The sequence below is a fragment of the Aspergillus vadensis genome (genome assembly GCF_003184925.1).
Source record: "Aspergillus vadensis CBS 113365 unplaced genomic scaffold BO88scaffold_23, whole genome shotgun sequence".
Lineage (NCBI taxonomy): Eukaryota > Fungi > Ascomycota > Eurotiomycetes > Eurotiales > Aspergillaceae > Aspergillus > Aspergillus vadensis.
Window position 1 is genome coordinate 609,338 of NW_020292061.1, and position 27,883 is coordinate 637,220.

The following is a 27,883-nucleotide window of genomic DNA, read 5'->3' on the forward strand; positions in this document are numbered from 1 at the left end:
CTGAAGAATAGATTGTCATTGATTTTATCATTTGTAGTAGTGCCCTCGCCGTCGAACAAAGCTGGTGAAGTCCCCTTAAGGGAGATGACCACCGTGCTATTGGTCTTATCGGCATATACGTGACCTCGGAGTCCGTCTCCTTGCCACCCGAAACTTCCAGAGTGGTTGAACCGACCGTGGATATCCTGCCAGTCCCCGGTTCCTGGTACCTCGATGTAGTCATTCGCCGTCATCATCGCTAAAGCAACGACCGTCTTCTTCTCTGTGACATTCGGGCCAGGCAGTGTATCCATCACCCAATCGGACGGCGACAACGCAACTGCCGAGCCAGAGGATCGTGCAGTCACTAAGTGTTCTTCAATGACCGACAGGCGTCGGTCTGCAAGTCTTTCGATTGTGAGCGGTTGTGACGAAGCAACCAGCGGAGTGTTCGGTGTGACGACATCGGTTTCGACTCCTTCGTCTGAGATGGCCCGAAGACGAGTGTCTGGCGTGATATCAAGCCTGCGGTGGAGATCGGGATCTTGATAAGTTCCTCGGTGAAATATATGGCGAAGCGTGAACTCGTGGGTGTCTGAGAGGGGGGGCGAGTCACCCAGCGGGATCTGAGGAGGGAGGAAGGGCGACGGTGGTCGGGATCCGAGGTATACGGGCTGATAAGCGGAGATCAGGCCTGGAAGTAGTGTCACCGACCATAGCAGGTCGGATAGTCTTGTGTTCCCCCAAGAAGGCTTTTTATTTTGCCCTCGAAGGCCTTTCATGGCGATACAGTGATGGACAAAGATGCAGGGATGATGCTGAGAGATACTAATGATGGGAACAGGGTCGCTTTAGATAACCGGCGCCATTCTGTAGATAGATAGGCAGTAGTTGAGGTGGCCACCGACTGGAGCTGGAGAAAGTGGGTATTGGGCTGTCACGTGATAGTCACTGGCCCCACATAACCAAAGTAGTAGATGATCAACCAACATAGCTGAGTGGATCATCCAACTACGTAGTAGCTCACATGAGCTGTTTTTCCCTTTCTTCTTGTCGTCATGCCTAACAAAGTTAGGTATTCGACGCCTAGTTTGTCGGTGGCACCCGCTTCCTTCATGATGGGTTGTTGACGAACGCTGTTCATCTACTGCGGAGACGGGTGCCTGTGAAAGACTAATTGTAGATGAACCTAAAGCCAAAATTACAATCCAAGATCGTCATTCTCACCTACTTAGTAGTACTCATCATTTGATATATATCTTATCATGGGTATTAGTTTACGTCCACTATGGGTCCCACCCCCAGGTCCGCCTACCGAATTACTCTTGACTAATAAAGGGTACAAGCCCAACACTAATATTGTCCTGCTTCCAGCATGGCACCCACTAGCTACTCACTGATACTATAGCTCGTCATGTACCTTCTCACCCACCGCCTGACCCAGACTCATCCCCACTTCAACATCAACCGCAATGGCGTTCTTACTCGCTTTCAGGATGTCCTCATCGAACTGTATACGACCCTTCTGGAATGCCACAATAATGGACGACCCTCCAAACTGGAAGATCCCGAGCTCATCACCCTTGTGTATCTGAGTCCCCGGTTGTTGATACTGCGGATGAATTCTATTAACCATTAGCACTCTTCAACTGGCACCCACGCTCATCAAGTGCATACCTAACAGTTCCCACCTGCGATGCCCCAATAGCCACAAAAAGCACTTCCCCAAACTCCTTCGTTTCAATAACCACATAATCCCTCGCATTCCTCGTCAAGATGTCCACCTGACTCTGCAACGCTATCGGATCTACCTCATAATAGTCCCCCGGCATGCTGCGAAACTGCTTAATGGTCCCCGAAACTGGACTATGATACCGATGATAATCCTGCGGCGACAACCGAAAACTCGCGACCGGGCCATCCGCGAACTTCGGCCCTAATTGCTTGTCCATTACCAGGTTTGTGATGGAGAAATCATTCCCCTTGATCCAGATCTTCTTGCTCTCGGCTACGGCTTCGTAGGCAACGACGCGCGAGTCGGCAACTATCACTGCGGCCGTGGGATCGTCTTTACGGTAGATGGGGCGCGAGCCGGGCTTGTGGGCACGTACGAAGAAGTCCTCGAAAGTTGCATAGGCTGTTATGTCGGAAGGGGTGAAGTCGTTCATGTTGATGTGGTAGAAGTCAACAAAGGCCTTGATGCGTTTCCGAGATGCAGGGGTGGCTTCTTGTTTGCCTGCTGGGGTCAACGCTGGGTCTCGAGAAAAAGAGAAACAGAAGAAGGGGAAGCAAAGATGCTACCTTCTTCAATAGCAGTATGATGCAGGTATAATCGCATCAGGTGGGTGGTGTCCAGCCATTCTGTTAACGGGTTGAATAAGAGAAGCAGCTTAAGCTTCTTCCATAGCGGCTGCTGTTCCCGCATGTGTTTACCGGTCTGTCTCCTGTAAGTACGGCGCATGTATTAGAGCAATTAGCGAGGAAGTTACCTTGCGCTCTATGGTGATCCATCCAACCTCTCTATTTTGGACCTAAGACCCGTTAATTGCTGTGGTATGCGACATGGGATAAGGCTTACCATCTTAACCAAAGACAGCAGATAGTCTGCTATCCAGTGCAAAAATGTAATAACGAACATTCTGGCTGCTGTTCAAGTTGTTGAATCTTGTGAGTTTGTAGCCATTTTCTTTTTCTTCGCGATAGAATTGTGATCGAAATCGTCGCGATGCAACGGCAATGATGTCAGCATGACGGCTTCCCGATGGCAGTATACTATATACTACCCATCCACACATACTCATCTCCCTCCAGGATCACAACCTCCCCTCTCGCCTGGAAGGTAAGAGGCAGTAGATAATAACTGGTTATTGTTCCGGTACTCACGCTGTCATAGAAATAGACGATGTAGCATAGGATTAAAACTGCCTCCTTGCAACATTGGAATGAAGTGAAATTGAGCAGACCTTCCGTATGCTGATCTAACGATACAGTGTAGGAATGAAGGGCGCATCTAACAATCTAATAGTAATGACTGACATCTGTCAGTGTTTTTGTCAAGTGTACTTTCTCGTGCTGTGATGAGCTATTGTTGCTCTCTGACTGGTTGTGTTCTATGGGTCCTTAGCTAAGTAGTGCGTGCTTTCATCATCATGCTCGCGTGTGTTTACTTATGTTACTCATTCATTGGTTGTGGAAAGGTAAATTCTCTAGATATACTGTCCCTTTGCTCATGCGATAACCTAACCATAGATAAGCTAGCGACCAGAAAGAAACGATAGTGCTCGTGCTCACAATCCTCAGAGAAACAGCCCACACCCTTCCATACAAATTTACATAGCGGGCGCGATCAAGTCAAAGAACATACAGATGAGTTTGAAATGAATTCATACATCTATATTGAATCCATACATCTATATTGACCGAAGAAGGCCATCATTTCAACCCTCCCGCCAACAACAAACTCTGCCCCGTCATATACCCCGTCTTCACTAACATAGTGACAACATTAGCCACCTCCTCCGGCAACCCCAACCTCCCCAGGGGAATCGTGCTTGCCACCTCCGGAATGGACTCAGCGTTAGGGATCATCCCCGTATCCCCAATCATCGCCGGCGCAACATCATTAACGCTAATATTATACTCCGCTAACCTTGTTGCCAAATTCTTCATCATTCCCGTCAATCCTGCCTTCGATGCCGCATAATGACACCCATTAATGCCACCCCCATACCCCGCAATCGACGACATGAAGATGATCCGCCCCCAGCGCTGCGTCTTCATGTGTTCGACTACCCCCTTGACGAGCAGGAACGAGGCCCGTAGGTTCACGGTCAGAGTGTAATCGAATTCCTCCGTCGTGATGTCCCATACTTGCGGGACGCGTTTCCCGTACCCAGCGTTGGAGATGAGGATGTCCGGGGTGCGGTTGTTGTGTTGGGATTGGATCTCGGTGAAAAGGGTGGTGATCTGGGTGGGTGAGGAGACGTCAACTTGGTGGATAGTGATGACCAGGGCGGGGTGTTCGTTTTGGAGCTCTTTCTGGAGGGTGGTTATGGATGTCGGGTTGGATGAGTAGGTGAGGGCTAGGTGCACGGCTTTAGCGGCTAGTTGGCGGGCACAGGCGGCGCCGATTCTATAATATCTGTTTGTTAATAATGGATTTTTTTGACTTCAAGTGTGGTATGGATGGGGGTGGAAGAGAGTTTACCCTCCTGAGGCGCCGGTGATAAGGGCCAATCGGCCACTAATGTCATTTAGCTGGTCCATGGTGAGTTTGTTAACGAGACTTAAGGGTTAGAGAGATGCGACTATTGAAGTGTCACTAGTGGATTTTTGCTGGGAAAGGATGGTAGATATACTCCATAGTAGAACTGCTTACTCGTAAAGTCTTCCCCGCTGGTCGGTGCAATTCCGGTCCCAACCCCGCGACATCCTGGATCCACTCCCCGGGCTTCGTTCCGACGGTGCAGCGCCGAGCTACTGTATGTTAGCACTACGCTAATCGGATCGCAATGGATAACCCTACTTGGTGTCTTCATGATGCGTATACTTGAAGCACCTATAGGGTATTGAGGTGATTGTCGTAGTGTGCTGTATGATAGCATTCTTTCTGCGAGTTGCTGTATAGTCCAGTCAAGGTTTCCATACCGATCTTCATAGATTTTCGCTGCTTTTTAGCCAACAATGTAGTCACCTAAAGCTAATTTAGTCTTATAACCTCAGGGAACTCGAAATACTCAAGTAGTATGGTTTTATCCTATATTACATATCTCTCTAAACGCCGACCTCGAACCCTCAATCAACAACACCAAAACAAAAGCCATCAAAGAACTGCATATCCTCCACTCTATACATCCTCCTCTTTCTCCACCCTCTCTACTTGTCTCCCAACCAGCCTGACATACCCAGCGTCATATGCCCCTCTAATAGTCGCCCACCCCAGAGAATAATACAACAACCCCAACAGCGCAATCGCATATCCCACCATCTGAAGCGAAGTGATCTGCGTGCCCCAAATCACCACAGAACAAACAATCAACAGGATGTTCTTCGGCACACTAACCAGCGTCATAGTTAAACCAGATGTCTTCCCAATCTAGACATACCCGGATTCATTAGTACCCAGACATAATCACCACCTCATCACCAGCCAAAGCAAAAAAAAAAAAAGAAAAGGGATATACGTACCAAAACAAAAATCGACACATTTAACATGAACCCCACCGCGGCATTCGCTAACAACACCCCGAACCCAGTCTCCCCAACCACACTCCAACTGAACCCGCGCAGCTCAGTATAAAACGCGATCATAAAGTTCGTGAAAGCGCACACCGGGGCAGAGTAGTACAGAGTCACTAAGGGATCCATTTTCTGGCCCTCGTCTGACAGTAGGATCTGGATCATGACAAGACGGTTGGCGTCGAAAACAAGACTGGCGAGTTGGTAGATGACGCCGAGCCAAGAGAATTGGACTTCGCCGGCGACAGCGAGGGCGACACTGAAGGCGATGAGGAGGATGTTGAGGAAGGATTCGAGCGAGGGGGTTTTGACGTGCCAGGCCCAGCTGGTGAGGAGGGTTACTATTGGGCCACAGGCCTGTTTTTGGTTCCTTAGTACCGAGATATTATAAGTGGGGTATATGGAGAGAAAGCGTACTTTGAGCATTTGAATAAAGGAAACATTCAGGTAGAGGTAGACGATGTTGCTGCAGACAAGACTACCGCTGTAAAGAATGCCGATGGGGATGATCATGCGGACGTAGGTTCGGCCGTCCATGCGCATTCTCTTGCGACCGTCGAGCATGGTGGTGGTTCGGGCGAGAAGTTGAGTAGCTAGGGTTGCGAAGACGAGATGCCATGTTGTTAGGATGATTGCTGGGTTGGGTTTTGGTTAGACTGTGTTGATACACCCCCTCACATCATACAGACAAACTCACGGTATCCTGGAATATGTTAGTGGGATGTTCATGTCCGTAGTGAGTACAATAAAATGGAGTAGTTCACATACTGAATTCAGTGGACTCAATCACCCATTTATTGAATAAGATGGTCAAATTCGACCAAAACACCCACGACCTACATCCAATGGTTAACGCTGGTGATATTGGCTGACTGGTGACTACATACAGAATGCCCAGAGTAACAGGCCATACTGAAGCCTCCTTGGGCGGAATATCCAGGATCGTCATTATTAGGAGGGACTCTTAACGGGCCTTCCAGTTGACACAAAGTGATACTAGTAAACAGTGTCTCCGAAAAAGCGCGTGGTGGCCATTGGGGGCGTTTCACTCCTCCAAAAGAACCATCTCACGGTCAAACCTGGATATATCTAGTACTAGTAATGGTGGATAGCGCTACTTCCATCTGCTAGGTGCTAGGTCTATTTCCATGGCACTGGCAACCACTGCAACGCCGGGAAACTCTGGACCGAGAAAATCAGGGTCTGGGGCTAAACGAAGGAGAGAGTGTGACTCTGGGACGTTTGCGGGTTTTGACGGGGACTCATCCGTGGGAGGGAGGCTTGGGTGTAACCCTACTCTGCATGATTCATTCATTGCAACTGCACAGCTGCATCAGTCAAGCTTCAGCTGGTTCGTAGGCGGCCATTTAAAAGCTGCTTTCATTGGTCAGGTTGTAGCAGGGGTCCAAATGATGGGGTTATGATTGGTCTCCAGTGTTTTGGGGGCGTTTTTTGTAGCAGGTCCACTGGCGGCTACTTACGAGAGACTAGCCTAGGTTGTCGCGCGCGCGTTCCTTTCGCTACCATGTGAGTCTAAGGACCCTCGGATGGGGCTGGTGGATCAGGGACCGGGTAGCAATCCAACTGTTGGTTCACGTTAACACCGGATTCAGGGGCATGCTTGGGGAATTCGGAGTGGGTGGGAGTGGGTGGATCTCCTGAAAGGTTTTAATATGAGACAGGGGATGGTGAATAACCGTAAGCTGAGCTGATTGACTAGTATTCTTTGGTCATTCTTACGTCGTTGAGCTAGACTGTCTGACTAACAGGGATGGGGTGAGACTGGATGAGCAAATAGCAGAATGTCTGGTAAAAGTTGGCCAACCTTGACGGGGCAACCCAGTTGCCTATCGGAAGCTCGGGAGATGTTCTAACTGTATTCTGTATAGTAGTATAGTACTAGTGATCGAGTAGGGCTGACGCTTGCGGACATTGGCCCCATTGACCAATCAGAGCACGGAAAACGTGACAGTTCCGTTTTGGGAATGAGCATCCTTCTGGAGCCGGCAAATATGATGTGTCACCCTTTTTATTTTTATGTATATCTAGTCACATTGAGACATTGGTGAATAGTCTCCATGTGGGGAAATAGCATAATTTCAAGTTAGAATTCTTGTTTTCGTATGTCAACTAGTAAGATTCACAACACATGCCTTGTGCCAGCCATACAATGGCAGTTCTCTTCACCCAGATCCATACATTCCGATTAGCATAACCATAAAAGCTTGAACTATCTTTAAACAAGAGAACTATCAACCTATAACTCCAACCCACAATACCAATCAGTCTATTGCCCAGAAACCAGCACATCAAATTCTACTTACATCCATGCTTCCTCACCACGAATGCGTACAATATGTAATGAAATAACTCGGCCACTCATCCACATCAATCCACCGCTTACACTCATCCGGATCGAAGTCCGGATTGCCCCACGCCGCCAGGCACGCCGGGTGCTTATCATCCGCCCAGCTATACGGATAGATCTGCTGTCGCGGCAACACCACCATCTTATCAGCCTTTGCCCCAACCTCTTCTTCACTGCCCTCTGGTCCACAGTACAGGTCCCACGCAGGTGACCACCGCCGCACCGTTCGACACACATGCGTCCGCACCGGACTATCCTTGAAGTCCTCGTAATACTTGTGTAGCATAGTACCGAGTGCTCCAGGCCCCGTGAGTGACTCAACAGATCCATCGCCATTCCCGTTGGGATTCTCAATCACGTGGATCACAGGCAGGAGCCAGAAAGGGTGGCCGGGGGGTGATGCCATCCAGCCATTAGGAACGGCGGCAGGGCCATCCAGTCCTTCTTTGTGTGCCATGTGGCCGACAAAGCCGCGCTGCGTGCAGTCATGGTCGTCCTTGCGTGGCCCGGAGGAGAGGATCTGAGTGTGCTTGGCGAGGGTGATGGAATGGCTGGTGAAGAGAGGCTCCACGGGCCGGAGAGCTTCTGTGTCGACATCGGCGTACATTCTAAAGGTTACAGCTGTCAGGCGAATGTGAGGTTTATGGTCTTGGTGGTGACTTACCCTCCGAATAGGTACATGTAGAGGTTGCGCACCACATCTGCTCGATGGATCTCCTTGGGGAGACGGTTGTAATCTGTCAGGAACCAAGGGAAGTACTGTTCCACGAGCATCCGGTTCGTCTCGTCATCCCATAGTACATATTCCCAATCTGCATTCTGCGAGCGCATTGTCTGTACCCAGGTTTGGGCATCGTCGCTCATGTTGCTACCGGCAGGGAACCACGTCTGATGGATAAGCTTAGGGATGGTGGTGAGATCTTGGGAGAGCGGACGGGCGAGGAGGTCTCGTGCTGAAAGGGTGCGAGCATAGTGGTCTTTGAAGGGGGCCTCATAGTTGGTTGGGAGGACATCAAGATGGAAGAGGTAGGAGAGGAGAAGAACAATGGCAAGGGCGAACGAGAGCTGGAATCGACGCCGGTTAAATTGGGATGTGAGCCATTGCAGGCAGGATCCTCGAGGAGATGATTGAAGTATCATCAGGGCGATTTGGCAAAGATTCCGAATTTTTGGGTAATGATCTGGCGATAATGTGGTTTGGGGGTTGTCATAGAAGAGACCACCCTGGAGTTGTTCTCGCCTCACCCTAGATAGAATCTTGGACCAGGGCCAGGTAATATGGACATGGTCTCATGTACAATGGCAGGGTGGGCATTGGTGGATCAACAATATTCGTATTCAGTGATGGGGTCGAGGCGGACATGTCTTACTTGGACCAGGTACCTCAGCGTCACATCCACTGATGCTCCATTGCCGAAAACGTTCATCACACGAATACGACCCACTCTCGCCTACTGATCGACCGGCCGGATGGTTCCTTGATTTTCAAAGAAATTGAAAACTTACCTCGAGCGACAGGCACAAGGGTAGGGAATTCGGGAGCCATATTCTCTTTTCGACAACTTCGATTGAGCCTTTTGCTCAATTTATACTGTTCATATGAGACGCTGTAGATAGTATTGTATTTCAAGTTATGCACTTATATCTCATCTTCTAAGCAATCTTTAATCCAAGCTTGTCCAAGATATTGCAAACAGTATAGTTATATGCCACATTTTCTGTGAATAGATAAACTCAAACACGAGCATATGTACCCCAATCCCACTCCCATCCTAGTACAATCCACCCAATGCCAACCGCCGCGCAGTATACACCTTCAGGTCTCAGAATCATCATGTTTGATGCCTCATAATTATCTTCATATACCTGCAGAACGTCAGTTATATCAGGGGATCGAGAAAGACAAGGGTACTTACAAGCTCATTCCCGTCAAAGCCATCAAAATACCTGCGACACTCTGCCGCAAAATCTCATGATCACTCAGCACCCATCCCAGCCCTACAATGATGCACGTCTTGAGCTGTCCGATCACCGTGCTTGTAACCGGCCCAGCAGCATCAATTATATAGAACTGTGACAGGTTCACCAGACAAGCGAATATTCCACTCTGCGAAGCATAAATCAGCCACTTCTCTACCCTTATTCCTTGTCAAACAAAGAAACAACCAAGTCAACTTACCGCAAGTATCGAAGTCCACAACGACCCAGGAACAGTCGCAACCTCCGGAAACGTCTCCATCCACGGAACAACACACAACAGGACAGCCGCGCTGACAGGGGCCTGATTGAGTAGAAGCTGCATACTACTCATCTCCAGCTTCTTATGATACCGGCCCACCAAGACCGTGTACAGTGCACTAGCGCACACGCCCGACAAAGCGAAGAAAATACCCTCTGGTGTCGTAGTATCGTTGCCTTTCGCGGTCGGTAGCGAATCAAAGTACGAGACAATGCCAACACCCGTGCAGAGTAGGACCAGGGGAAGGAACGCTGATCTGGGTATGCTGGACTGGAACAGCACAAAATTTAACAATGCCGTAGCAGGTGTAAGGAGCAGCCGGGCCAGCTGGTGAAAGATAACCGACGAATAAGCCAGAGCCAAGTTCTGAAAAATGACCTGGATGCACATAGCCGCAACAAGGTGGAGGATTCGGTAGGGTGATACGTGCTTGGGTTCGAACCAGCCGCAGAATGGCCGCGATGCTAGCCATAGTGTGAGTCCGGTGATGGTGAAATGGTAAGCAGCGAAGGATACTTGTGAGTTGCGAAAAGATGCATTGGAGAGGATGGATTTGTTAGTGAAGACCTGCTCGGGTGTGTCAGTAAGTATTACTATTGATCCTCATGTCTAACATGGCAAAAACTTACAATGGCAACAGTCGCGACAATATTAATTGTCATCCATACAAGAAGTCTAGCACTCCCTATCTGCTTTTCGGGCTCTTCAGACAACACCCCAGGCCTTTTTTCGTCCTCATATGAATAGTATCCCAGCTCAAGCTTCACCTCGTCCGATGATGGTGGTGGTGGTGGTGATGATGGTGGTGGTGGGCTTGCAGGAGTGCAACTTATCGAAGTCAATAGACCCTTGCACTCATCCTCCTTCAGGTTCGTTCCTGCAACAACCATATTGAAAAACCAGTATAGTATAATTGGATCGGTTCAATGTATCGTGTTGCTTGCTAGAGGGTTGAGGCTCTGCAATAAACGCAGCATATCATCCCCGGGTCCTGAAAGCTATGTATGCACCAGAGATCTCTATTTCAAGGAAGGAAAGAAACTCTACCACCATCCACTCCACTTTCTCTCAATGACATCTACCTTGGTTGGGTGGCGCTACAGGTCATGCCCAACAGGTCTACCTAGTACATGATGTGTAGAGTGACCCGGGGGTTGTGGTGCTAGAGAGAAGAACGCACTGAAACATCATGAGGCCCCACGACCCAGACTTGTGCGAGTGTGCTCTACCGTATCCAAGGGCACATGATTGAAAAAAGAACGGGTCAGAAAGGAACCTCGATGTTACACTTTATAGTTACTTCTCGTACTCGTGAAGTGCGCCAGGGGGGCGGGGAACCTGGATCGAAGCCGGAAACGGAAGTAAGATAGGGATGGTTGCGGGCACTGGAATGTGGGTTCGTACGGCTCCTGTAAACCTTGGGGAGAGGGGGGGCGGTTCCTGTTTCCGTCAGGGACCAGACTTTGTATGCTTAGACTTTGAATTTTGCGGGAACTGAGCTTGGGGGTTCTCCGTTCACTTGGTTGGCTTGTTGTGGTTGGATGAGAGATCTATCTGTTGTACGGGTCAGGTTTCATGGACTGCGCAGCAAGAGCGATCTGGGCCAGGCTCTTCTTATCTATTGGGGACACAAAAGCCATAGCTAAGGGTTAAACAAGGGACCGTACATTCTTGGATATAATTACTATAAGTCACGCTAGCAAATATGTACCAACAAGCTCAAGAAACTAGATAACCCCTCGGGTACTCGAACTCCTTCCAATCCAACACGCGCCGCGACCAAGGAAAACCCTCATCATACTGGGCATAAACAGTATCCCTACCAGCCACCAGTCGATGAATATTCAGTCGGGTGCTGTACATGAGGTTCCAGGCCTGTGCCTCGTGCCACTCGTCGCTGCCTTCACGGATGTCCGAATCCTTTGACGCAAGACCGGCCGCCTTGTACGTCCCGATGATGTTGGGAAACGGCGCATAACACTCGATCTGCGAACGGCCATCCTTACCGCCACACATATCAGCCATGGAGTTATCCACTGCGGCCACGAGCCGATCGACTGCTAAGGCTGCTAAGATCCTCTCTGCGCCTCGCTTGGTCACCGCGTACCCATAGGTGCAGCAGCCCATATCGGCCCGATAAATGAAACGAGTCGACGTCTCAGGGTAAATCTCCTTCCAGGAGTCGAGGGGGCCGCCCCATGTACCACGGTGTTCGACACTTGGGGCAGTTGGGTCATTTGGAATGGCATAGAATTGCGTCTCGTTAGGAGCGGCAGATGAAGCGCACCCGCCTACCCAGAGGATGTCCCAGTTGGTGCCGTATGGAGCGCTCTTGGTCGTATTGGCATTTCTGGTTAATGCGCGTACGCCTCGGGCAAATTCGCGGAGTTGTTGCCTAATGCTAACGTCCCAGTCTGCGTCGTCTTCAAGGATAAGTGCTGTTGAGTAGGAGTTTTGGACCATACTATATCATGATAATGTCAGCTTATATCAGGATAGGGTGTTCGCATTGACGAAGGAGCATACTGACTTGCTCAAAGCGTTCATGTGAGCGCGCCAGCATCCTATCTCGGATGGTGCTAATAAGTTATCCTAAGAGAGGTGTCAACTAGGGTCATAGGTCTCAGACACAAAGCAGCGTACATTGAGCAGGGCCTTCTCGCTCATGTCCTCTGGGTGTACCCCGTCTACCCATTCGACCCGAAACCCGGCTATCGACGCGGCGAGGTTGAGAAAATCGCGCTTATCTGTTCGTTCTTTCAGTCCAATGGCGTAAATATGTTCAAACTGTCGAAAATCATTAGCACGTACGCAACGGGCATCATCAGGAAATATCAAGCAGAACAAACCCCAAGCGTTTCATTTTGAATATGCTCCAGCGCCCGATCCTCCAACGTGGACCGCGCGATCCTCACCCAGTCCTGTTTCCAATACTTCTCCCCCGTACCACTGAATAAAAGAGTGAGAATAATATAACTGGCGAATGCAGCGACAATGTATTTCGTGAACCTGGATTTCCCCCGAATCATGCTGAGAACTGGCGCCAGTTGAAGATGGTCTATAAGGTAAGAGCAGACATTGAAAAAGGTGAAATATCTCGCATTTCGCAAACTGCACACTTCTTGAGCCTTCTGGAGAAGTTTCTTGGTAATCATGCGTCACTATTTTGGGATTATATGGGTAAACCTTAAGAAAGAAAAGCTGGACGTTTTGGGTTGTATCCACATTCTTTGTTCAGGAACGGCAGGTTGGTACGTAGAAGCATCTTTCCCGAAAACGGGAATCGTCACTCCGGCATGGATACGATGTAGTGGAGATTCAAGGTAGCCCCGCAGCAACAAAAGACTTTCTTTTAAGTTTATGAATGAGGAACCGGTCGCCTAGGGATGGATCAGAGATGGCCCTAATAATAGCCTTGGGAGTGGTCTCGAGCCATAGGATCATTACACCACCAAACAGGAAACAATATAAAACATTCTCTGTCCAGTAACACTATCATGTCTCGGCCAGAAATTCCATGCATTGATCCACTCTTCTAGTCGGTGTAAATAGAACTACAAGCTACTAGCTTCGTGGTTATACGAATTGACAATTATATTTATCGGGATTCATAAATTATCATTAAGGTACATAGTATAAAGAAATGCAACTTAAGTCCCTAGTGTATTATTCACAGCCATAAGATTACTTATGTTAACTGTTAGTTAGTTATCTTAATGTTTAGTTGATTCTTTGCAACTGAGAGGTAGTCGGAGGTATGCACAAGTTCTACGCGCTACTGCGTTCTTGGATAATCCGGCTCTACTTCGGGGCAGACTCGGCTTGCATTTACCAGGTTGGTGATTGGGATTAGATGAACAAGCATCTGAGAGAGGCCACCCCCGCGGTGGAAAGAGGTAGAAAGGAAATAAAGAATGCAAACAGTGCATATAACTTGTACCATGAAAAAAAAAAAAAAGGTGGGAAAGGGGAAAAAGAAAAAAAAAAGAAAGCCCCTGGTGGGGGTCACCCACAGCCTTAAGATCTCAATCTAGCTGCAGAGATAGTTAGTAACGTGTATGCTGTAAAGGGGTCCTCGGGAGTACTTGCAAGTCTTACGCGCTACCGATTGCGCCACAAGGGCCACTTGTGTTGAAATGACTTCACAATTTTGTACTGTCACCGCATTGGGGTTATGACCCACGGATACCGCATTTTCTTGTAAATTTCACAGCACCTCCGCCAAGAATTTCCCATTGCGATCATACAAACATCGTGTTGCGGGTGGTGTTTATGCTTATTAGAGAGCATCCTAGAATTGCGCGATCTGAATTGAAGTTGACCTGATTCGGAAGCCACACTATATAGATAAGATAAACTTTAACTGAATCATATTAAAACCGTTTCGATCGAAGGATTTCCTATGATGTATCTTACTCCTAAGTACCAACTTGGCTCAGGGTAAATTCACTTCGAGCCAGTCATCCAAGCAGATGGAAGGTGACTTTCCACCATCTCAAGCCAGACAAAAGTATCTGTCACTCGCTTCAAATCCTTGGTAGTCTGAACTATGGAAATCATGTCTGCCACCTTCTCTCCCTTTCCAACCCCCCACATTAGATATTCTAGTCTAGTAGCGTCGATATAGTTGGGAGTTGAACGCCTTTCACTGTAGAGATGGTAGTAGTAGACATGGATGTTGCATGCTATTTGGATAATAAGGAATATATCTACGATCCCATCTACGCCTTTATCTTTGGCTGACGGATCATACAATACAGCTGTGCTCATTAGCCCACCCACACGGCGACATAAGAAACCCAACCAAAGCTGAAAAGTCTCACATACCTTGCATTTATCCTTGCCGTCCACACACTCAATCTCACTGACCATCTCGAACCCCAATTTCTCATAGATCATCAGGTTCGGGAACCCCTTGGAACTTTCCAAGTAGCAAGGCATGCCCTCTCGGTCAGCTTGTTGACTGACTACCTCGACCAGTTTCCGACCCAGCCCCATTCCTCGCATCGAGGAGTCGACCGCGATCACATTGCAGAAGTAGTAGCCGCGGGGATCAGTCCAAACTCGGTCGTGAGTCTCCTGTTGTCGGGCTTTCCAGAGCCAGTAACGACGGACGTTAAGGCCACCTCGGCCACCGAATCGGATGTTATTGTACAGCTGGCGGAAGGAGAGGATCCAGTCTTGCGCCCAGACGGACCAGGGGACAGGCTCGGACGGGGGTTGCGGGCTGTACCACCAGCAGACTCCGACGACGGGGGAATCGGTGGGAATCTTGTCTCTGGGGGTGGTGGTGGTGTATTTGGCCACGAAAATAGGCTCGTTGCAGGAAAGGCCGTATAGGAAGTGTGCAGCAAGAGAGGCAGCGTTGCGGTGAATGTTGAACTGTTCATGACTTTGTTTAGTCTTATTTATATGGTAGAGTTGGGACTGACAGTGCAGAGTAGGGAGCGGGATTCTACATGTACAACTCTAGCTCAGTCTGTACATCGTTTGAGGTACCTGGTATCTCTAACCGAGATTGGAAGGTCCTCGAACGGAGGGCTACTTACCCCGGATTTATTGTTGAATACCCAGTGAAAGTACGGGTCGTCGGCGAACGCTTTCTGTATGCATGCTACGGCCGAGGGAATGTCCTCTTTTGTGAGGGGAAGAATCTCGATGGCCATATTGGATTTGTTTGTTTGCTTTGTTCTCGAAATTGGATTGGGCTTGTATTGGGGAAGATATTGAGTTTATGATGTATGATTCAAAAAACGTATTTGATAAGTGCATTCAATTCCTACTGGCTCTGCGAATAGGTTGCGAAAGGGCAATAGTATATGCGTGAGAATGACGACGGAGGGGATAAAGAGAGAGCGCCATCTATTGATGGGAGCCGAGATAGACGGACAGGTCGAGAAGGGAAAGCGCGGGTGAGTCGCGAGAACACCGACCAGATGAGGTCTTTGATGGAACTGTCAGTTAAGATTGATGAGAAGAAGGTGAGAGACGGACTGTGAGAGGGCATATTTATCTGGGTTTCCTCCCTTTCATGCTGCCACCCTCCCTTCGTTCCCAAATAGGCAAGTCCTACACCGACCCCGTGACAGCACACGCTAACTTGGTTTGGTAGTTCGATGCGGCGCCGCCCGGCTCTGTTATCCCCCTTCCCCACCAATCATATTCCCAAGATCGTCCACCATTGACGATCGCCAAGCCACTAGACGCGATTCGGCAGGTTGTGCCGGAGGATCAGCTGGTCGGCAGGGCTTATCGTGTCATGGGGATAGCTTCACGCACGGGGAAGCTGCCATCTACCGACCCTACGATAGCCGAGTGATGAGACGAGTGGCATATGAGATATAGCCGAGTTTGAATAAACCTTATAACGGGTTACGGAAGGGTACCTTAGAAGACAAGACTATCAGATCCGACCCACCTTACCGTGGCTGGGATATGGGCTATCGATAGTGCAATAGCCCCATTTGTGTTGCATAGAGCAGTGCTGGTTACACCGTGACAGATAACGTGTGTTGTTGGCTTCCTAAAAGATCGATCACTTGAACTAGTCTTACATACAAGCCGAATATGGTAGATTTTGACCTATAGACCCAGTTTGCGCTGGTGAAGGTACCTTTCTTTCTTTCCTTTCTTCTCGCATTTTTCATGACAAGCAGAACATTCAGGGTTGGGTACGGAGTAACAAGCTTTATTTTCTTGCTGACACTCGACAGCTACCCAAGGGGAAGGCCAGCCGGCCCACTTCTACTAACGGGGACTATCCCCACTATCTACACGGCAATAATAGTGGTACTTCGGTTACTGCATTGCGTACCTTTCTCTATAAGGCAAAGTCTTTCTCTTGACCTAGCTAGCGACTCTGGCAGTTCCGGTCATCCATGGCAACGAATAGATCGTGTCGGTCAGGCCAAGTTGCCCCACCATCCAGGGGTCTTGCAGGTGGATATCTCGCTACTCGGAGTAGACGAGTTCTCTAGTTCTCGCATATTAAATGCTAGAACAGCTCGAAGCAACTACAGAATACACCGATACTACACAAAGATCCCTAAAGCCTTAGATTACTAGGTACCTGCCGTACTATCATCAATATATTTTTCAGTAGTAGCAACAGCAGTAGCAACAGCGTGTAGCCACTTGTCAAGCATCATTATAGTCCTGACATCACTGCGATCAACTATCTACTTGGCGCGGGTCCGACGCTTTTTGTTGGTAGCAGTCCTCTCCGCCATATCATCGTGCCCATCCGGTGCATTTCGTGCTCCACGACGCCCTCGTTTGGGGCGCGTCTCCTTTCCTGTCGTCAGATTTGATGGTACTGGGCTCTCCAATGACCCATCTGCAGCTGGATCATGCAAGTGACTATCTATGCCAATTGAATCAGCCTGTTCCACAGATACAGCTTGCTGCCGGAGTCGACTAAATGCTTTCTCCATCCTTGTCTGTCCACCACTGCGGACACGCGGTGCAAAAGCACCCGCTCCTTGCGGACCGCTGAAGAAACTCGTAATATTCGATTGTGTGCCCTCCTGCTCTCTGCGGTTCATATCGCGAATTACGGGCACCAGCACCTCATCAGTGCGTTCTTGACTCCAGCCAATGGTTGACATAAGGAAGTCCCTTAGACCATGCAAGTCGGGCACTCCCCACTGAAAGGGAGACGGGTCCGAATCCACCTCTGGTTCCAGGTACGCGGCATCGACTCGGGGATCGGGGAAAGATGGTGGTAGGAAGATTTTTGTAGCATGCTTTTTGAACTTCTTGTAGAATGTTGCATGGCTATCGTTGCCCATATTGAGTCCTGTCTGCACCTGCGTCCACCAATCACGGAATTCTTCCAGTGTCCCGAATTCAGTGAGGATCTCTAGAGCAGTTACAGGTCCGATGCCGGGGATTCCTTCTGTGTAGTCGCTCCCTAATAAATGGGCGAGCCTGATGAGTTTGGTGCGGAACAGAGAGTACTCTTTCTCTAGGTCAGTCGTGAGGTAGCATTCAACAAACTTGCTTTGGTTGAACATGTTTTTGTAGACGCGTGTGCCTCCAAATAAAAATACATCACTATCATCGGTGATGATACCATCAACAAGGCCAAGTGACACCAATTCTGCACACTGGGCTTCAGCCTCCATAGGGGCCGTGACGTATGGAAGACCGAATAGCCTCAGCAACTGCTGGCATTCAGTAATCATGACTTGTGACACTTCGTCTGCATCTCGGCGGTCCTTCTTTTGCTGAGACCGCAACTGTCTTAGCTCTTGCTCGTAGTCAAATGGAAGTTCGGTGTGAGAAGTAGAGTTTAGTGTCGCTGCAAAGCGTACATGCTCTTCCCCTTCAGCCGCAAGCTGTTCGAGTAATTGCTCGTCTTCAGGATCTGAAAAATCGTCATCATCATAGTATTCTTCCACTTGGTCTGATTGATCTAGGGTAGTTGGTTCCGTGGGTATGTTGTCTGGCTGTATGACAACGTCCTCGAACTCAGGCGATGGCGACGTTTCGGGGTGCCTCAAATCTGTTCCATCATCAATGGAGGTTTGCTTCTCCGTCATAGATGGATTGGACGCATCCACTGGAATGATATCTCCTGTATGTGCTTCCAAAGCTTCGGCGTCCTTTGTTTCAGTAGCTTGTGCTTCGACAGGAGTTACTTGTGGTCCAACCTCGAATTTGATTTGAGATTCTTGACCACCACCGTTCAATTGAAGAGTCGGCTCTAAGTCAATGAATGGTTTTGAGCTTTTTGAAGCCCCTGAATCATGGTCCCCCATCCTTTCTTCATCGCCAACGATGAACACGTGATCTGGTACATCCTGCTCACTAGGCGGCTTCACCACTGGACGATGGTGAACCTCATCACTAACGAACTCAGCATCCTTGACACTCTGCGATGGCCCTGAGAACCACGGCGGCAGTATCTGGATATCCTTCGTCTTATTTGATCCATTGTCGGAATTTGTTGCACCAGCTTCTTGTTCAACTGATTTACCACGGTTGATTGACTTTCCAGCTTTGAACGGTTTAAGTGATTCAAAGGGTAGCGGACCATCGAAGGGGTTACCTACCACTTTGGGCGGTGCTTTCTTTACTCTCTTAGATTGTGCTAAGGCGGCGACAAAGTCCATTCCTTCATCATCACTATGATCCGTAAGGTCTGCGGGGGCCTCGTGGATAGATGGAGGCATATAGTTCTGGTTAAGCTGGATTTCAGGTAGATCATCATCGTTGGTATCAGCATCGGCACCAACACCAGATTGGAGAGACATCGCGATCGCTCGTTGAAGCGTTTCGTCATCATCATCTCCAGTGGCATTGAACAATGTATCTGTGGTATGGTGGTTATGCTTCGCTAGTTCGTTCTGACCACCTTCCACGAAAAGGGAGTCATCGTTGACTTCCTGCAGCTCGGGGCCTCCTGTATCCAAGCTATCACGCATCTGGTTCCTGTTTGATTTTTCGAGAACCCCTTTCTGGAGGGAAGGCAGCTTAGGAAGTCGGTTCAATCCTTCGATAGGCACATCTTCAAAGCCACCATCATCGTCATCCGAATTATCCTCTTTGTCAGGGAATATCAGCTGCTGACCATACTGATCAACATCGATAGGTTTGTCCTCCTGGCCTTCTTTGTTTCCCACAACTCCCAGAACCCAGCCCCCTTCAATGGTATCATCCTTCACCAAGACATACTCCTTCCCGCGTTCTCCGGCAATACGTTGTCCTGATTTGTACAGAGCATCTTCACCATTCATGCCGTTGATATTCATCAGTCGTTGGGTTAAGTCATTGCGCTCCTTTACACGCTCGATTTGAAACTTCGAGAATGCCATTCTATTAGGAAACATGCTGTCTAGTTGCTCCTTTGAGTACCCCATCCGGAGACGGCTTCGGAGTCTGGCCGCGTTGAGGATATTGTACCGGTCCGTCGCCGGGAGACTGACGAAGAATGGGCTATCAAAGTCAATTTTCGAGAAATCATACAAGTTGATATCTTCTCCTTGATGGAATTGCCTCGCATATTCCTCCAATTCTTCCTGTGACATGATGCGAGGGTCATTGGGGGCCCCCATCTCTTCAAGGCTGGTTTGTAAATCCGGCAGATGATAGGCGTCTTTCTTCTTGAATGACCGCGTCTGCTTCTTTTCCTGTTCGGTTATGAAAGCATCACCAACATAAACAGGGTTGTCCGGCACCTCCTCTTCATTTTCCGTTCTCACCCTCCGGCGGATAGCCGCCTCTTCCTCAGCAGACCTTTGCAGCTGCACAGCCAGCAGCTTTCCAGCGGTCCGCACGGCATCTTCCCGCCGACCTTCGCGCCGTTTCTTCCGGTTTGCTATAGTCTGGCGCTTGAGGACCGGAGCGCCACCATCAAACACGAAGACCGGCTGGATTCCGAAGTAGAGTAGCTTGCATATGCGGCGAAAGAAGCCCACGATATGAGAGTTTCGGAGGGCATTGCCTTCTTTGTCGCGTACCGCCTTCAAAAATTGGTAAATCCATATTGAGGCATCGACAGCCAGGCGCTTTTTATTGAGGGTTTCCAATTTGATGGGCCGTGCACAAGGATGTACGACCGTCCAGAGCCCATGGACACCCATGCTGCTTCAGCAGTCCCGATATTATGGGCTGTGACAGCCGTACCCAAGTACCGAATACTTACACGTCATATACGTTGTATGAGATGAAACCTACTAGGCGATTGTTTTGACGACTCCAGACGACGCGGGTCAACTGCAGTCGGGAGGCGTCGATGAGGTCATCGGACACTTTGTGACACGTGATACTGCCTGGTATCAAATCACGTGATTTATAATACCGGAGCCGACACGATGGCTTTCAGGGGCTGATGGATTTTTCATAAATGTATGTCAAAAGCAAACTTTGCAAGCTAATGGCGCGGGAATATCTAGAATCATGCAAAAGTAGCTCCCTCACAACCCCCATCACTGTGGTGACTCTGCTGGATTCATGAATCCGGCTCTCTTTTCCATGCGCTTCCGTTCAGCTGGTTAGTTCTCACCTGGGTGCGCTACTATGCCCTACAGCTTGTCTTTCCAGAATAAATCGATTATCCTTTCTGGTCCAAAGATTGAAAAATGAGTCCCACTTATCTTGATGGTGACCTTCAGTTCCACGTTCGTTTTCAAAACTTGTAGGATAGAATCCGTGAACCCTCCGTCTACAAGGCAGCCTGTAGAAATCAGTCATAATCCCTCCCGGACATTGATGACACAGGGTACCGCAGCCCAGCGTACAGCGATGGTGAGGTATTTGATTTCATGAAGTGCTTTGGCGCACTGTAAAAGCAAACCAGTAGATCAACGGTGTATGTCTTGTTCTATCGGGCGCGTGTTCTTGACTTCCCTTATGGAAGAACATAACTCTATGGTGGATCAGTATCGGGACTCTATGTATGGGCGGAGATGGTCGTGTTTGCAATCTAATTAGGAAATGTAGAAGTATAAGTCCGTAGACACAGTCAGGTTCGAAAGATGAGACCATAGAATTCAAAGCGACCATGGACATGGAGATCGGGTACTGTGCCTGTGCATGATGAATTTCCCATGATACATGTAATATTGCACACAAATCAATCATTCCACCACTAACGCCACGTGGCACCCGGGAATATCAAACTTAGCACTTGATTTGAGGGAATTAGAGGCCTCTGGTCCGACCACAGGCTGCGAATAAGTGATTGCTTTCTCCGATAGCGCACCAAAGAACTGAGGTACAACACCCAGGTCCTTCTCCGAGCCATCGGAAGAGCTGGGAATGGCCTCGGAATCAGCAACAATGCCGAAATCAAACCGGATGCTCCCCTCTTGACAAGAAGGATTCGGGGCATGGTCTGTTTCCACAGAAACAAAAAATTGAATATAGTCACCCGGTCCTGCAGCTTGACACAAACTTGACATACTTTCATCCAGTTGTGGCATCTCAAAGAACGCAGGCGGCGGGGTAGATATATCTGAGAGCGTTTGAGTCTCCTGGTCTGCGAAGATATCGTCTAGGCCCAGGAGCCCCTGATTATTGTCTGTTTCAATGAAAGTAGTTTCAGGGTCTAAAGATAGTAGGCCTTGTTTCTTTCCCCATCCACCGCCACCACTCATAACCCGATGGAGTTTGCCTCCTGCGCGGATTGCTTTTACAAGGCTCTCCTGCATATTAGCGTTGTTTTCCAATTGAAAGCCCCTTTCGGAGTTCTCAATCAGGGCCCAAACAGAAACCCTTCGGTCAACAATGCCGTGTTCCTCAATGTAGCGTGGCAGTTCTTTTTCCAGTTCAGATGAAGCTGGCATTGGTTCCGTTGATTGACCATCCAGATGTTTTGCCAACTGACGAAGGATATTTCCCATGCTTGAGATAACTTTCCTTCGTTGGCCAACAGGATAGAGCGGTAGATTAAATGAATTTTGGACGGATGCAACCGCTGAGGTCACCGTGCAATTCGAGAGATTCACTGATTGCTCTAAGGTATATTGCTGAGAAGGCGTATAAGTCCAGCGCGTGCCAAAAAGAGTGCTATCATTCCCGTTGATGAATATTGTATTGGCGAGACGCAGTCCGAGTTCATGAGTCGACCTCTGCAAAGCCTTGGAGTAAGTGTCGTTTTGAAGTGTAAAGACCAGACTGGACTCTGCAGCTTCCATACTCCGAACACGACGAGGCACAGCAATGGTTCCCTGAATATTTTCTGCCTTTACCAGCAAGAACGAAACTCCATCAGAGTCAGATGAAGTTTTGCTGTCGACAACCCCTTCGAGCCTGGCGCGGAGGTCGGGTAGCTTATCGACCACGGCAACAATGGCATGGAGAGGTCCTGACGATTCGCGGTTGGGTGTAGATGGATATAAAGAGTTGATCAATTGTTCCAGAAAGCGGTTCGATGACACATCAATCCAGTGGGCGAATGCAGAAGTGACTAGGAGGACAGGTACGTAGTTTAACGAGAGGGACTCTGGAATGGGAGATACGCTCGAAAGGACGTCATCTGGTGTCTCTTGAAACCCTTAGTTAATGGGAACGGCCATAGGCAGATAGCAATTCTCACAATTTGGCCCGGCGTTCTTGTTAGCCAGGTATATGCCAACGGAAGATCTTTAGCCTCAGTGCTTCTCGATGATGCAGCTGCGTTTTGGGAGATCAGTCGGACCAGGGATGTCGCTTTTAGTTTCGGTTCAGCATGTCCGACAGTAGCCAGCCGTACTGACAGAAAGCGCGGGACGCGCCCGAGTATTAAAGACATAGAAGCAGCATGGATATCGACACGGGACGGTCGATTGATACGAATAATAGCTGATTTGAGGTGATCATAAGGATTTGGGGAAATGCGGAGATAGCGGGAGAATTTCTGGCCTCCACCGCCCGGCTTATCATATCGACATGTGAGTGGCAGGATTCACGTGATGATATGGTGCTTCTCCACTTGCTTTCCTAAGAAATCTTCTGCCTTTCTTCGGCGTGTTGCGAAGGCAATAGGGCAAATGTTTAGAAAAGTCGCGGTTGCTTTGTAGACAGTGTGTTCGTGTTGTACGCGCAGTGAGGGCTCATGCGGGCCCCCTTATACTCGGTAGATACACATGCATACTTTGGGCTTGATTTAGTTCTGATGCATCTTGTATAGATCCAACGCGCTGCTTTCATATTATGCATCCAGTTGTTTGGGGCCTTATGCAGAGCTGGACGGAAGATCAGCCATGGGGAGCCCCAATCTGGTCTTCATGATGTCCGCGCAAATAAGAAAAGTGCTAGTTAGTTAATAATGATAATGATTAATAACACTACTCCGCAGATAGGCCCAACAAGGGACGGGAGGCAAACCAGGCCGATAAGCAGCCTCACGTGATGCCAGGGACTTGACCCGCCCCCTCACAGAAGTCCTGATCGATTATACTCTTGCAGGCAAAGAGACTTTGAATGCTTTTACTCGATGGCCGCTAATGCCCGCCGTACTACACGGCATCTTGAACCAGCTTCTTCAAGGAGCAGAGGATTCTTACTCTCCTCCTGACTCAGCGATCTAACGCTTGGTTCAGAACGGGTAATCCACTCTGACTACTTTCATGATGCCAAAACTGTGGTCTTGCGCCAGCTCGGCGAAGATGAGTATTCCAAGCAGAGTTATGCCGGCTTCTCGCGTCGCCAGATTAGCCATCTGGAACCACCGTAATCACAGCACCAATGTCATAGCGACAGCTACCCGATCCGAAGATGGGCTATCCTCACCGGCCCCCTCTACCGACTCCGTGCCGCCACGATGGGCTGCTCTAGAATCAGCGAAGCCCTTCTCGGAATTTCTGACAGATAACTTCAACCGCCAGCACGACTATCTCCGCATCAGTGTGACCGAGCGATGCAATCTCCGCTGTCTCTACTGCATGCCTGAGGAAGGCGTACCATTATCTCCACCGACTCGTCTCCTTACCTCCCCCGAAATCATATACCTCTCGTCGCTCTTCGTCTCGCAGGGTGTGACCAAGATACGTTTGACAGGCGGTGAGCCTACCGTTCGCAAGGATATTATTCCCCTCATGCAGTCGATCGGGGAACTGCGTCGCAATGGCCTTCGTGAGCTCTGTCTGACAACGAATGGCATCTCGCTACACCGGAAGCTGGACGCCATGGTTGATGCCGGCTTGACTGGAATCAACCTTAGCCTTGATACGTTGGATCCCTTTCAGTTCCAGATTATGACGCGACGAAAGGGGTTCGATGCGGTGATGCGGAGTATAGACCGGGTGGTGGAATTAAACAAAGCCGGGGCTGGGATCAAGTTAAAGATCAACTGCGTGGTAATGCGGGGGATCAATGATCGGGAAATCATCCCTTTTATCGAGTTAGGGCGAAATAACCCCATTGAAATACGCTTCATCGAGTACATGCCCTTTGATGGCAATAAATGGAGCCAGGGTAAGATGGTCTCTTACCAAGAAATGCTGGCAACCATCCAGGAGAAGTACCCCACTCTCCAGAAGGTGCCAGATCACAAGAACAACACAAGCAAAACCTATCAGGTTCCTGGCTTCAAAGGCCAGATTGGCTTCATCACCAGCATGACGCATAACTTCTGTGGTACCTGCAACCGGTTACGCATTACATGTGACGGGAACCTGAAGGTCTGTTTGTTCGGTAACGCCGAAGTGTCCTTGCGAGATATACTTCGGAAGGAAAACAACGGAGAGCCCATCAGTGAAGCAAGGATGAAGGAGCTGGAATCGGATGATCTTGTCCGGAGAGAGGAGCTGCTGGATCTCATCGGAGTAGCGGTTAAGAGGAAGAAGGCAAAACACGCTGGCATGGGTGAGCTCAAAGATATGAAAAACAGGCCGATGATACTTATTGGTGGGTAAGCATGGATCTGTCAAATATCTTGGTATGATTTGTCTTTCTTTTGGGATGGCCACTCCTTGGGCTGGTGACACGACTTATATGAATCATGAAGAGTGCATAATTTTCTTACTACTGGCAGACCAGGCTGATAGACATCAATTAGAAAGTAATCCATTCTTCACTATGAATGCTACTATATACTATGTAGCCATCCCCCAATTCACGTGACTGTTGTTGCCCATGACATGTTGCGGCCCCATCGGAGCTCCTAGTGTCTGTCACGTGGGCGCCTAGCGACTTTTCAGCCCAGTCGATCGATGGCCACCTCTCCATCTACAGACCGACGCATCCTCAAAGTCTCACCTCCGGGTCCGAAACTATGAGCTCCAGGACCTTGGTCGGGCTGCGATCGACTACATCGACACACCTGCAACGCAGCGGTGTTGCTGCCGCTACCGCCGTCAGCAGTAGTAGTACTAGTAGTAGTGGCAGTGCCCCGCGTCGATGTCTTTCCTCGGCTTCCGGTCGGCAAGTGCAGCAGAGTGCCGAGTTCTCCTCCAGCAGCAAAACTTGGGATCGTTTAGGTCGCCGCGCCAAGGAGAAGCTCCTAGACCGCGAATTCTTCCTCAGCTTGTTGAACTCAGCCTCAACCAAGCGTGAGGCCAAATCTTATTTGGCCCGTCTCAAAGCTCAACACCAAGGAACTACTCCCCTGAAGCCGGCCGCCAAGCAATCCGGAGTATCGGAAGCGACAGCACCAGTGTCGTCGGGTGCCAGTTCAACCTCATTCTATGGCGCCTCTCGATCGGTCTATGACAGTCCCGTCTTCAGACATGACTCAACTCCAACACCTCCCCTTCAAGATGTGTCCGAGCGCCTGCACCTGGCCCTGGTCAAGATAACCACTCCGCAGCTTCTCGATGACTCGACCGTCAACGGCGTGGCCAAAACCCTCTCGCAGCTGAATCGTCTGGGAATGGCTTGTTGTGTGGTAGTCGACCCGGGCACAGCAGGCGATCCTAACAAACTGCGGAGGATTGCGGCCGAGCAGGCAGATCGCATCTCAACAGCTGTGGATGCCCAGCCGGATTCGAAATCAGCTCACATCGACTCTGTCCTATCCGTTTCTGCGCTGAACCCTGAGGCGCCCAGAGTCCTATCCCGGAAGGTACTGCTCGGGCCGTTGCGCGATGGTCACGTCGTGGTCTTGGCCCCCATTGCTTACACAGAAGACGTTCCTCGAGCAGTGACAGTCTCGGCCAGCGATGCCATCCTGGCCCTCACCAAAGAGCTGGCCGGACTAGCAACAAATCCTGACCCTGATGAAGACCCAATACTGACGGCCCAACGGATCGCGGCCCTGCAGGAGGAAGTGTCTTTGGATCGAGTTATCCTCCTGGACCCCTTGGGCGGGATTCCTGCTTTCAGTGGGCCTCAGACGTCCCATGTTTTTATTAACATGGAACAGGAATTCGACGATATTGAGAACGAGTTGCTGCGGGTGTGGCAGTCGGCAGCATCTGCAAAGAATAATCTTCCTGAGGAAGGTTTACCGTCCATTGCTGATAGCAATCCTCTCTCCAAATTCGCCGACACGGAAGTCGTCCCAGTGCCCCCTAGTCAGAAAGCGTACTCGTCAGACCTAACCTTGGATACAAGCATGGTGGAGGGCCACTTAGATAATCTGCGACTAAGCCAAGCCGCACTGGCGATGCTACCCTCGGCATCGTCTAGTATCATCACCTCCCCACTCGAAGTTGCAAATTCAGCACAGAGCCCCGGAGGCGCTAGTCCAGATGTATCAGCTGTTGGAACCCGACGACAGAGGAACCCGCTCATCCATAATCTTTTGACCGACAAGCCTTTGCTCTCGTCTTCTTTGCCCCTAAGCCGACGTGCAGCCCTAAATGGCAGAGGGGACTCGATTGTTACACAGGCCTCCCACACCACGTTTGTCAAGCGAGGCATGCCGCTGACCATCATTCCGAATCCATGGCTTTCACCCTGGACGGCCAGAGATCGGCCGCGCCTGGGGCTCGATGATCCCTCGATCGACCTGCCCCGACTGGTCCATCTCATCGAGGATTCCTTTAATCGCAAACTTGACGTACAAGACTACCTCAACCGAGTCAACGGTCGCCTGGCCGGACTCATCATTGCAGGGGAGTATGAAGGAGGCGCCATCTTGACCTGGGAGCTTCCTCCCGGCGTAGAGGATGATGGAAGTGAGGCGAGCCAAGCTCGCATGGTTCCCTATCTGGACAAGTTTGCCGTTCTGAAACGTAGTCAAGGTGCCGGTGGTGTGGCCGATATCGTCTTCAATGCAATGGTACGCTCTTGTTTTCCGAATGGCGTGTGCTGGCGCAGCCGCAAGGACAACCCCGTGAACAAGTGGTACTTTGAGCGCTCGCAGGGGACATGGAAACTATCGGATATGAATTGGACCATGTTCTGGACTACTCCAGGACTGACGGACGATTCCCAAAAGTTTCGGGATTACGAGGCCGTGTGCCGCAGTATCCAGCCGAGCTGGGCTGATGACACCGGTGTTGTGGATTGATTGATTAGCTGAACATATTCGTAACACATGTATATACCCATTATCCGCCTGTTCGTTCCAAGTGAAAACCTAGGTGCTTCATATCTTCTCGTAACGAGCTACATCAATTCCAACCTAAATCATTTCAAGTCGGATTCTCCGACCGTGGAAAAGTGGGATCATTATGATGCTCAGCGAC

The 27,883-nt window shown here is 49.6% G+C and overlaps 9 protein-coding genes across 9 annotated transcripts; 3 read left to right on the top strand and 6 right to left on the bottom strand.

The window, feature by feature from the left end:
• Nucleotides 1–1,232: 1,232 nt before the first annotated feature.
• On the bottom strand, nt 1,233–2,644 carry BO88DRAFT_394466 (putative phosphatidylserine decarboxylase). Its single transcript, XM_025705157.1, has 5 exons — nt 2,558–2,644; nt 2,469–2,510; nt 2,281–2,416; nt 1,657–2,230; nt 1,233–1,604 (listed from the first exon to the last, which is right to left on the bottom strand). Exons 1-5 carry the CDS (start codon nt 2,615–2,617, stop codon nt 1,382–1,384), a joined length of 1,035 nt encoding a protein of 344 aa, XP_025559809.1. The 5' UTR covers nt 2,618–2,644; the 3' UTR covers nt 1,233–1,381.
• Nucleotides 2,645–3,210: 566 nt separating this feature from the next.
• BO88DRAFT_394469 (SDR family oxidoreductase) lies at nt 3,211–6,394 on the bottom strand. The gene is made up of 9 exons (XM_025705158.1): nt 6,105–6,394; nt 5,986–6,053; nt 5,915–5,920; nt 5,635–5,852; nt 5,167–5,574; nt 4,832–5,074; nt 4,358–4,455; nt 4,187–4,264; nt 3,211–4,111 (listed from the first exon to the last, which is right to left on the bottom strand). The coding sequence occupies exons 1-9, from the start codon at nt 6,164–6,166 to the stop codon at nt 3,412–3,414; spliced, it is 1,881 nt and encodes a 626-aa protein (XP_025559810.1). The 5' UTR covers nt 6,167–6,394; the 3' UTR covers nt 3,211–3,411.
• A 1,091-nt stretch (nt 6,395–7,485) lies between these two features.
• Nucleotides 7,486–11,058, bottom strand: BO88DRAFT_371576 (uncharacterized protein). The gene is made up of 6 exons (XM_025704212.1): nt 10,454–11,058; nt 9,765–10,391; nt 9,502–9,692; nt 9,024–9,039; nt 8,250–8,650; nt 7,486–8,193 (listed from the first exon to the last, which is right to left on the bottom strand). Exons 1-6 carry the CDS (start codon nt 10,712–10,714, stop codon nt 7,554–7,556), a joined length of 2,136 nt encoding a protein of 711 aa, XP_025559811.1. The 5' UTR covers nt 10,715–11,058; the 3' UTR covers nt 7,486–7,553.
• A 436-nt stretch (nt 11,059–11,494) lies between these two features.
• Nucleotides 11,495–15,810, bottom strand: BO88DRAFT_371578 (uncharacterized protein). Its single transcript, XM_025704213.1, is given in 8 exon segments — nt 11,495–12,288; nt 12,355–12,416; nt 12,468–12,611; nt 12,674–12,920; nt 12,937–13,025; nt 14,072–14,181; nt 14,624–15,251; nt 15,374–15,810. The coding sequence occupies 8 exon segments, from the start codon at nt 15,488–15,490 to the stop codon at nt 11,544–11,546; spliced, it is 2,142 nt and encodes a 713-aa protein (XP_025559812.1). The 5' UTR covers nt 15,491–15,810; the 3' UTR covers nt 11,495–11,543.
• Nucleotides 15,644–16,143, top strand: BO88DRAFT_428387 (uncharacterized protein; the record flags this gene model as incomplete). The annotated part of the gene is made up of 2 exons (XM_025709082.1): nt 15,644–15,805; nt 15,937–16,143. The coding sequence occupies 2 exons, from the start codon at nt 15,644–15,646 to the stop codon at nt 16,141–16,143; spliced, it is 369 nt and encodes a 122-aa protein (XP_025559813.1).
• Nucleotides 16,144–16,543: 400 nt separating this feature from the next.
• BO88DRAFT_407297 (ssDNA endodeoxyribonuclease RAD2) lies at nt 16,544–20,522 on the bottom strand. The gene has a single exon (XM_025707387.1). The coding sequence runs from the start codon at nt 20,408–20,410 to the stop codon at nt 17,003–17,005; it is 3,408 nt and encodes a 1,135-aa protein (XP_025559814.1). The 5' UTR covers nt 20,411–20,522; the 3' UTR covers nt 16,544–17,002.
• Nucleotides 20,523–21,406: 884 nt separating this feature from the next.
• Nucleotides 21,407–23,061, bottom strand: BO88DRAFT_347652 (uncharacterized protein; the record flags this gene model as incomplete). Its single annotated transcript, XM_025703386.1, has 2 exons — nt 21,407–22,813; nt 22,867–23,061. The coding sequence occupies 2 exons, from the start codon at nt 23,059–23,061 to the stop codon at nt 21,407–21,409; spliced, it is 1,602 nt and encodes a 533-aa protein (XP_025559815.1).
• A 657-nt stretch (nt 23,062–23,718) lies between these two features.
• BO88DRAFT_407299 (molybdopterin cofactor biosynthetic protein) lies at nt 23,719–25,311 on the top strand. The gene has a single exon (XM_025707388.1). It carries the CDS (start codon nt 23,882–23,884, stop codon nt 25,163–25,165), a length of 1,284 nt encoding a protein of 427 aa, XP_025559816.1. The 5' UTR covers nt 23,719–23,881; the 3' UTR covers nt 25,166–25,311.
• Nucleotides 25,309–27,860, top strand: arg2 (acetyl-CoA:L-glutamate N-acetyltransferase). The gene has a single exon (XM_025707389.1). It carries the CDS (start codon nt 25,525–25,527, stop codon nt 27,703–27,705), a length of 2,181 nt encoding a protein of 726 aa, XP_025559817.1. The 5' UTR covers nt 25,309–25,524; the 3' UTR covers nt 27,706–27,860.
• Nucleotides 27,861–27,883: the final 23 nt, after the last annotated feature.